The sequence below is a fragment of the Xenopus tropicalis genome, chromosome 1, assembly GCF_000004195.4.
Source record: "Xenopus tropicalis strain Nigerian chromosome 1, UCB_Xtro_10.0, whole genome shotgun sequence".
Classification (NCBI taxonomy): Eukaryota; Metazoa; Chordata; class Amphibia; order Anura; family Pipidae; genus Xenopus; species Xenopus tropicalis.
The window spans coordinates 163,140,362-163,149,698 of record NC_030677.2 but is presented as its reverse complement, the minus strand read 5'-3'; the positions used below and the strand labels follow the sequence as shown (position 1 = coordinate 163,149,698).

General features: G+C 39.4%; 1 protein-coding gene across 4 annotated transcripts in view; it reads right to left on the bottom strand.

Annotated features, from left to right (window-relative positions):
- Window positions 1-293: 293 nt before the first annotated feature.
- atxn2 (ataxin 2) overlaps window positions 294-9,337 on the bottom strand; it is a 52,568-nt gene continuing 43,524 nt past the window's right edge. For 2 of the 4 annotated variants that reach the window (XM_002937696.5, XM_004910508.4), the window contains 9 exons: window positions 8,644-8,707; window positions 7,320-7,472; window positions 6,560-6,626; window positions 4,764-4,948; window positions 3,727-3,859; window positions 2,736-2,881; window positions 1,942-2,166; window positions 1,426-1,588; window positions 294-836 (listed from right to left, as the gene is read on the bottom strand). In XM_002937696.5, coding sequence (XP_002937742.3) covers window positions 814-836; window positions 1,426-1,588; window positions 1,942-2,166; window positions 2,736-2,881; window positions 3,727-3,859; window positions 4,764-4,948; window positions 6,560-6,626; window positions 7,320-7,472; window positions 8,644-8,707 — 1,159 coding nt within the window. In that variant the 3' untranslated portion in view covers window positions 294-813. The remainder of the gene's footprint in view (window positions 837-1,425; window positions 1,589-1,941; window positions 2,167-2,735; window positions 2,882-3,726; window positions 3,860-4,763; window positions 4,949-6,559; window positions 6,627-7,319; window positions 7,473-8,643; window positions 8,708-9,337) is intronic. The other 2 variants (XM_004910507.4, XM_018090560.2) reach the window with 2 other exon arrangements.

The window sequence follows — 9,337 nt, the reverse complement described above, 5'->3', positions numbered from 1 at the left end:
CAAACAGCACTGACCTGACTGGATTAAAATGCATTTTTAATCTGCATAGGAGGAATTAGTCAGTGTTTTCCCAACAGGAACAGGAAGAGACCACTCAATTCTTGGCATTGTCTCTTCTCTTATAATGTGAGAATGGCAGGCATTAGGCACCATGGCTCTAAAATACTTGCTGCAGAATATCATGGCTTTTAAACAGAAAGTTACACAGAACACTTATTAAAAACACAAAGCAAATGTCAGTTTTTAAAACTTTTTTAATTTTTAATTTTTTTTTGGTTTTATTTTATATTATCTACAAAGTAAAAGATTTTTTTTTTTAACTTAAAAGTTATACCACTGCTATAATACAGCAGCTGCATCATCAAACCTGATTCATAAATAATAATCCATCGGTTTGACAATAAGAATCTTTACTGAATTGGTTTCAAGTTTAGTTAGACGTAAAAGGGGTTTAGAGTCTTGATTTTTTTTTTTTTGAAGGTGAAGATAGCAGCAAGAATCTTGTGTTACTTCCTTTGCTAGCTGATGAGTTCATAACTTAGAAGGGCCTTTAGAAATAAATAACTTCCAGTTATCAGCAAGCAAAGACAGGGCTTTTGGAGGACTGACGCAGCGAATAGCCTGTGACCTCCGACATGCCTCTGCTCGGTCCCAAGCTTCCCACTGCAAGATGATCAGTTAGCATTCCTATTTGATGTTACAAGAAATCAATTTAACAAAAACGAGAAACTAGGTGTCAGACGCCTCCAGTGAAGAGAAGCAAAGTGGTGGGAGGGTTCCAGCCTTTTCATAATTTCTCCTCCAGATTCACAGCTACTGCTGGTGGTGTGCTTGCACTTTGTGAAAAGATAACAGAGACATGGTTTGAATATAAAATATTAAATAAAATAGACAACTGTAAATTCATGCAAATAGAATACATTTTCTACAAAATGAAGACTACAGAGTTTTTAAAGGGCAAATAAAAACCAACTTTGAAATAAATCTTCTCTGCCGTTACTTTTGAAAAGCTGCTACACAATAGCTTTTCTGTAACAGCTCAGCCAGGCTGTGTTCATTTCAGTGCTCACTTATGGTGACGATGGTTGTAAGCTCCATTCCTATTCTGTTCTGTTGGAATTTGTGCAGCACCGTCTTCATGCTTGAGCAAGTAATAGCTACTCAAAGTTAACTGTTTGCAGTTATGATCTGTAAGCCATTTTCACATACCAGTGAAGTCATTAGAATGGGTTTACAGACAAAAGTCACCAGAGAAAAGGCTGATACTCAGAAGTTCTTTAGCAGCAGCTTTATAAAAAGGTTCAACAGCAGGAGTGTTTAAAACTGCCTTGCCATTATGGCAAGAATAACTGAAGCGAAAAAAACATAACCATTTCCTCAGTTTTGACTAATGCTCATGGCCACATAAGAGGCCAAACTACTAACCTGGAGGATGTGTCATATAGGAAAAGTGTGCAGTTGAGACAGGAATGGGCTGTAGGGCACTTTGAGCAAGAGCAGCTTGAGGCCCCCCAGGTGGTTGAGCAGTCATCAACATCATGGGATGAGCAGTTGGATGAGAAGGAACCATTCCAGACTGTACATGTGCCTGCATTAATACATTTATAGGAATGTATAAATGTTGCACTATAACCAGAGAAAATCCCAGGTGTGTTATTACTACTGTCTTCACTTACCGGTAACCCCTTTTATAAAAAAAAGGATTTTATTCTGATCACAAAATGCATGAAATATTTTTTATCAGATAACATCACAGGTCTGTTTCCAGAATATCTCTCATGTTACAAACATATTTAAAGGAGAGATAGATAGATGATAGATAGATATATAGAGATAGATAGATGAGACACAGATTAAAGCTTGAAGAGCTTTGAAGACCAACAATTATTGCATTGTACACGGATTATTTATACCATTATGAAATTACACATAACTGATTACCTGTTGCACATGGGCCATGTGAGGCGGATTGGTATATGCTGCTTGGACATGTGATGGGTGAATGGTAAACACAGTCTGTTGAGTTGGGAAGCTGCTTTGTGGGGACTGTGCGTTGGAGCCTGGTGTCATGGCAGGGGGCGTTGGAGCAAGTCCTGCATGGTAAATTGCAGACTGCTGCTGTTGGTTAGCCAGATGCAGAGCTTGTGATGCCTGATGTTGATGGTGCTGTAATCATTTAGCAAAGCAAGGGGGGGGGGGGGGGGGTTTAGGAATATATTAATTTATTCATACATACAGGCAGGCAGGCAAACAATTACACAATAAGATAAGAATTTATTTAAAAATTTAAGTGTGACAACACCCCCTAAAAAGGTGCAAATTAAGAAGTTTGTAAATATGTGTAGGTTTCCTCCCACACTCAAACATACAGGCAGATCAACTGGTTCCTTCTAAACTGACCATAGTGAATGTGATAGAGACCTTAGACTGTAGGCTCCACTGGGGCAGTGACTGGATGATGTATTCATCCAAAGGCAAAGAGGCACAGTAAGACATGAAATCTATTAAAATGGCCAGTTAAGATTCAAAATTTATACCATACCCAGCAATAGGACATAGGGAAACTGGGGGTGGCTTGTTAAATATGGAAAATATAGAAAATCTAACAATTTACTGGAAAGGAAGTAAACTTACGAGCATCCTCTCCTTCACCATCGACTAAGACCACAACATACAGTATCAGAAACACACACAAAGTTCAAGAGATGCACGTTCAAACAACTCCATTAGCTCACCTGAACTGGACTTGGAGCTGGGTGACTTCCCCCATGTTGACTTTGCTGTTGGCCGGTAGGAGTTGCTGAAGGCTGAGGATGAGGTGGGTGTGGGTGCAGGGCTGCATTTGGGTGAGCATACTGCTGTGCTAATGAGCTAGTTGAAACTAAAAGTATAAAAAAAAAAAAAAAAAAAAAAAATTGAAAACTGTACCATTTTCTAAAGACAAAAAGGTCTACGGATGTTACCATGCATGTTAAACGAACAATGGAGGTGTAACACTCTGTACCCATTAATATATTTATCCCCCAATAAAAACAGCACTTAATGTTAGAGTAATATTTATCAAGGGATGCACTGTGACCAGACCATGGTTGCATATTTATAACAGTGTAAAGGTATAGGGATGACATGCCTTATCTGAAAAAAACGGTTATTGAGAAAACTGCAGGTTACAGGAAGGACATCTCCCATAGACTCAATATTAAGCAAATAATAAATCAGTAGCTTGTACTTAATGGTAACTCGGCTGCATGAATCCATATTAGTGACAAAATAATCCTACTAGGTTTACTTCATGTTTAAAGGATTTTTAGCAGACTTAAGTTGTAGTGGTCAAAATCACTGAACAATCCCCCATCCAGAACACTCTAGGTCCCTAACATTCCAGACAACAGAGCCCATACCTACAGTTTGCTACTGGTGCAGTTGCATTCCAGTTACAATCCATTCCTTATTTTAAACCAAAAGGCAGTGCATTTTTTTTTTTAATCTTCAGGTTGGCTTGAACTCACTAATCTACCCAACAAAGAATAAATACTGGCATGCATTTAACACCATAGTTTTAGTAAATACTGCCTAACTCAAGTGTGTCCAACCTTCTTAAAATACTAACTGGGCCAAATAATTTTCAAGTTTGCTTCAAATTTCAACAATTGACAGATCAACAGAAAAAACACATTTTGCAATAAACAGTTTACAGCAGATTAGTTTGCATATTTGGGTACTTACCATACATGGTATGAGTTTGTTCAGGAGTGGCATACTGTGCAGCGGAGGAGGATACAAGGCCAGCCTGTGCATGAGATGGTGGTGCCATCATTCTTGTGTTCCCCTGTATCACAGGACTATATACATGTGGGTGCTGAAATACACAAAATAGTGGAAAGATATATTTTAAATAAATAAAATAAATTGGAAAAAAGAAACATTTTAAAATTATTTTTTTTAAAAGTTGCAAAAAAAAAGTAAAAGAAGTGACTGGGCCAATTTAATTTAGACCTGCAAAATTTAATAGGAGAGACTTAAAAAGAAAACATTTTGTGCTTTTCAAATGGCTGGGATTCCTAGTTCTTCTGACATTGGACAGATGCCGAATAACAAAGGCTATACAAAGAACTGCACATCATACCAATAATATAATGCAATGGAACATGGCAAGCCAGAGCGTCACTGCACAATGCAAGCTTCAGTGACCCCACCACACAATGTACCTGTTTAGGAGAGCCAGGTATGGCTGGTGCTCTAAGAAGGAACAGGTACACTGCAGTATGTGCAAAGTTATCCTTTTTCAAGCTGCGCAATGGATGAGTGGGTCTTGTAATGTGCAGCATTACGCAATATTATGTACATACATGCCAAGTTCTTGCATGCTTCACACTTGTGAGTGGAGTGTCACAGCTTGTTTACGCACACACACACAGGCAATGCCGTGTTCGTAATCGCTGCATGATGCATTTTAATTCATGAAATCATACACTAGCTTTCCACTAAAGGTGGTCCATTCTAAAACATAACCACATTATTACCACCATATCCGCAAAAACCTGAGAACTAAGAGCATTAATTAGTTAATTTGGTTAGTTGTAATGCGAAGACTCATGACAATACTCATGACTGTGATATCAGTGTGACCAATTTTGATAAAGAAACATGGATTAAAATAAAAACAAGGTATGTAATATTTTATATATAAAAATATATTCAAGTATACTGTAGTAACATTCAAAAGAAAAAAAAAAAAAAAAAGAAATAAAGCTGAAGGTTACCTGTGACTGATAGTGCTGTACATGCTGCATAAGTGGTTGATTAGGAAACTGTTGAGGGCTGTAAGCCACATACTGGGCAGAATAGGCAGGTGGGGTAGCAACTATTGGTGGTCCTGCTGCAGATACTGGATGCATCATTGTATTCTGGTGGTGCTGATCTTGCCGTTGCTGGGGCATATTGGGTACTAAACAAGAAAAATACTTTGATTAGCAACCTCGAATGCTGTGGTTCTCAACCTTCCTAATGCTGTGACCCTTTAATACAGTTCATCATGTTGTGGTGACCCCCAACCATAAAATTATTTCTAAACCCATCGAAAATATGTGTTTTCTGATGGTCTTAGGTGATCCCTGTGAAAGGGTTCTTCGACCCCCAAAGGGGTCCTGACCCACAGGTTGAGAACCACTGCTCTAATGTGTATTGATATACAGTGATCCCTCATTACACTACAGCCACACAGGTGGATCCGTATAGTCTTAATTAGCCTTTCCATGTTCCAGCACCCAAAGCCTCTTTGTCTGCCCGGGTGCAGGCATTCACAGTGGATTTTTGGAGTTGACACAATGGCTGAGTGCAGGGACAGGGAAAGGCTGTTTAGAGCATAGGGACTGACTCCTGCGGCTGCCCAACGTTTTCATTAAATATTATCAATCTACACTTAATATTCTGATGTGACACTAAAAAAATTTTCAGAGTGAAACACACTGAATTACCATAAGTATTCCTGGTAACATAACATGTATTCCTGGTAACATAACATGTATAATTTACATGCATGCAGGCCTAGTTTCACTGTAACATGTTGCTATCAGTTCTGCTGTGCTCAGCCATCTTTTATCTGTTCTTTTAACAAAACCCCACCCAATCTATTGCATTCAATGAAACTTTAGATAACACACAAAACACACTGTGGACAAAAAAATAAAGCTTTATGAAATTATGTAGACTGATTTTACTTTAACACATGGGACATAACTGTTCAGTTAGTTTGCATTTGAATCTGACCTGTGTGCTCACAAACTAACTGAACAGTTATGTCCCATGTGGCCCCCCTTTAAGTCACTGACTAAGAGGTTAGAGACCTGAAAGCAGGATGTTCCGGCTATTACATTAGACATCCACTCACTTCAGTCTTTATAAATTACATCTTTGAAATATTGGAAATATTTTTTTCATTTTGCAGTCTATCCATTTTAACCAGTTTAATTTTTACACTGAAGTGTTCCTTTAAACATGGACACTTATAAACACCACATGTTGCACAGCCTAACAATTATTTTCAGATGCATGCTTAATAGAAGCCATCTCTAGTATTAATCAGAACTGCAAAGCATCCATGACATATGAGCCTATTTTACAGGTGCCCAGTTTTTAATCAGTCAACTTTATTGTTAATAAAAGGCTCAGTCTTGAATTGTAAATGGTACTATGTGGAGCGGTTTCTAGTTGGGCAGTTCTGTACTTGTGGCAGCAAGAAGGAAACCGTAACGAGCAGACCCTAAATTGTGTTCATCCAAGCAGTGAACAGTGATGGGAATGTACTTACAAGAGCAGATTCTTTATATATGACAGTAAGCTCTTTAGTGTAATTAACTTTCATTAAATGGCTAAGAAGGCTGTTTCAAAAAAATGAGGGCAATACTTTGTTTACAAAACACGCATTGGAAGACATTTGCTTTCAATGTAGAAAAAAAAAAAAAAAACCTACTAGACATGTATACAATGCACACACATCTAAAATATTCTTCCCAAAAAATCATGCAGCATGCACGCAATTCAGATGTCACTGTCTCACCTTTACCTGCTCTGTAAGTCTTGGCCTGGTTCACTGGCATTGTAGTCATTGGAATGGAGTATAATGGCTGAAATAATAGATATATATATATATATATAATTACTAATTGGTCCTGCCAAAAGTTGTAGAAAAACATAAATCCAGCTTTAGTCATAGCCACTCTTACAAATGAGCTTACTATGACAGAACTCTTCATGCAGCCCTAAAAATAGGTAGTGACCCCAAGTGATGTTAGTAGCTGTAAATTTTGCTTCCCATTCGCCCATTCTGTGACAGCACTGACCTATGGTTTCTTGTGCAGGGTGGAACTTGATTAACCCAATAAAGCAGAAATCATACAGTATCTTTATGATGGAAAGCAAATGAAATAAACCCTTCTAAAAACAAATGGGGCAAGTGTATTGGTGTTCCCAGCTAGTTTCAAAGAGAGCCCACCCCTATTCATGTCATGTGACAAGTCATTAATATACTTGGCATCATTCCAGCAACTACACAACCATTCATAACCCTTAACTGCCAATCACAAATGCTGGGAATTGCAGTTCCTGGTTTCTAATTCCAACACTGTTGTTTTTCAATGTATGCTCATTTAAGAATAAACTATGGCTGGGTAACTGCTAACAATCAATTACTGCTTAGCAATTTACATCCTTGTCAGAATGAGTTCCCACTTTGTGTGTTCTACAAATGGGTGCAAAAGAAATGTCAATATTTATTTTTTGACATCCAAAATGACCAATTAGATCAGGTGAATGATTACCTGAACTCCAGGGCTCACAGGAACTGGATACATCATATTCGGTGCAAAACATACTGGCTGGGTATACACAGGCGTTGGCTGCTGATGTCCAACCACTGATGGACTTGGCTGAGTTTGGGGACGAGGTGAGGTTGGTGTTGTTGAAGGCTTGGGCTACAGCAAAACAAAAGATTTTACATGCACTCATTTTTCTGTGTAACTTATCTGCAATTACAATGGAAACATCTTAGGAAACATACCACAAAATTCATCTTATGTGTGGTTGCTACACGACCAGTATTTTACCAGCCTGGTCAGTAAAAATAATGCAATGGTTTACATTATATTAAATAAATGTAAAATATTTTGGTTTAGGTTGGGTGATCAGGGCCTAAGCCTTCTGTGCAAAACAAAGTGTTGGCTCTACTTCTCTCAGAAAAGTGGATCTGTTCTCTTCTACAGCTCAGTTTGACTATGCCAACAGACATAGCTTCGGCCTAAATGAACCTACATGGAGTCGAGATCGGCCCAAAAAACACGAAAGTAGGGATTTTGGGTCCAATCTCCACTGTGTATAGTTGCACTCAGTCCGAAGCCGTGTCGGTCAGTGAAGCTATCCAAAGCTGCGGAAGATAGCAGATGCACTTCACTCTCCAACAAAATTCATGCTGAGAGAAGCGAGCCAGTGCTCCGTGTGACCAGGGCCTTAGGCATACTGCTTATCAGCAAACAAAATAAGTGTGGCTAAACTGAATAACTGAAAGTGAATATGCCATTCACACCAGACTCAACCCTACCTGCTAGCCCCTCCTTACAAACACACCCCTGATCACTTTCCAGACAGTTAGCACTAGGACCATAAAGTAGGCAACAAGACCGCTAAATACCTAGCAACATTAAGGGTATGGTGTGTTGTAAGGGCTCTGGGCCTGGGAATCTTGCCTTCTTTGGTTCTCTATCAAGCGGTAGCTTGCTGGAAACTGAAGTAAGCTAAATAGCCAGGACCAATGAGGGAAAGGTGTCAGACCTCAGACCCTCTCCTATTTAGCAGCCAGAGACTGATTTGAATGAGAGACTGAAGCAACCCTATAAAGCTAATTAGTTCCAAGCTGAAAGGCTGCTGAACAAAAAGCTAAAAACTTTAAGCAAAAATTAAAATGCTACAATAAAAAAAACCAAAAAGGACCAGTTGCAAACACTACCCATAATCTTTTTTTTTTGGTCTGCTGTCACGGTGAGCCAAAGACTAAATTATCCTCAGCATTAAACAGGAACTTGGCAAACTTTACTTCGCGTATACTTTATGAATTCTACATTCCATATTGAAATTTAGAGAAATAATTACTTGAGCATATGATCTGGGATTGAACTCCTTCGCGTTTGGATTCAGAGTAGACTTTCTCACTTGCCTGTGAAGATAAAGTACCAGCAGTTAGTAAAATATAAGTACAGTACCAGCACAGGCTATTTACAAGGCAGTTTTCCCAGGCACTGTAAAAGTGAATTAATAAGGGACAGTAAGGATATGCATTTTCAGCATAAATACACATATCTACAGCTTATCTTATCTGCAATGTAAGGGCTCTGGCACACGGGGAGATTAGTCGCCCGCGACAAAATTCCCTGTTTGCGGGTGACTAATCTCCCCGAGTTGCCATCACCTGGCATCCCACCCGCGAAAATGTAAGTCGCCGGTGGGATGGCACACGCGGCATTGCGATTCCGGCAAATCGCCGAAAAAGCCTTGCGAGGCAACTTCGGCAATTTGCCGAAATCGCGCCGCTGCGTGTGCCATCCCACTTACATTTTTGCTGGTGGGATGGCAGGTGATGGCAACTCGGGGAGATTAGTCGCCCGCGAACAGGGAGTTTTGTCGCTGGCAACTAATCCCCCCGTGTGCCAGAGCCCTTACCTGTGCATTTTCTCCTTTTTTCCAGCTTGAATGGCTGCACCCCGGGGCTACACAGCAGGGTATTTATATAAACTATAGTAGCATTTCTGAGGCAAACATACCAGTTGTACCAGTGCAGAGCAATAGT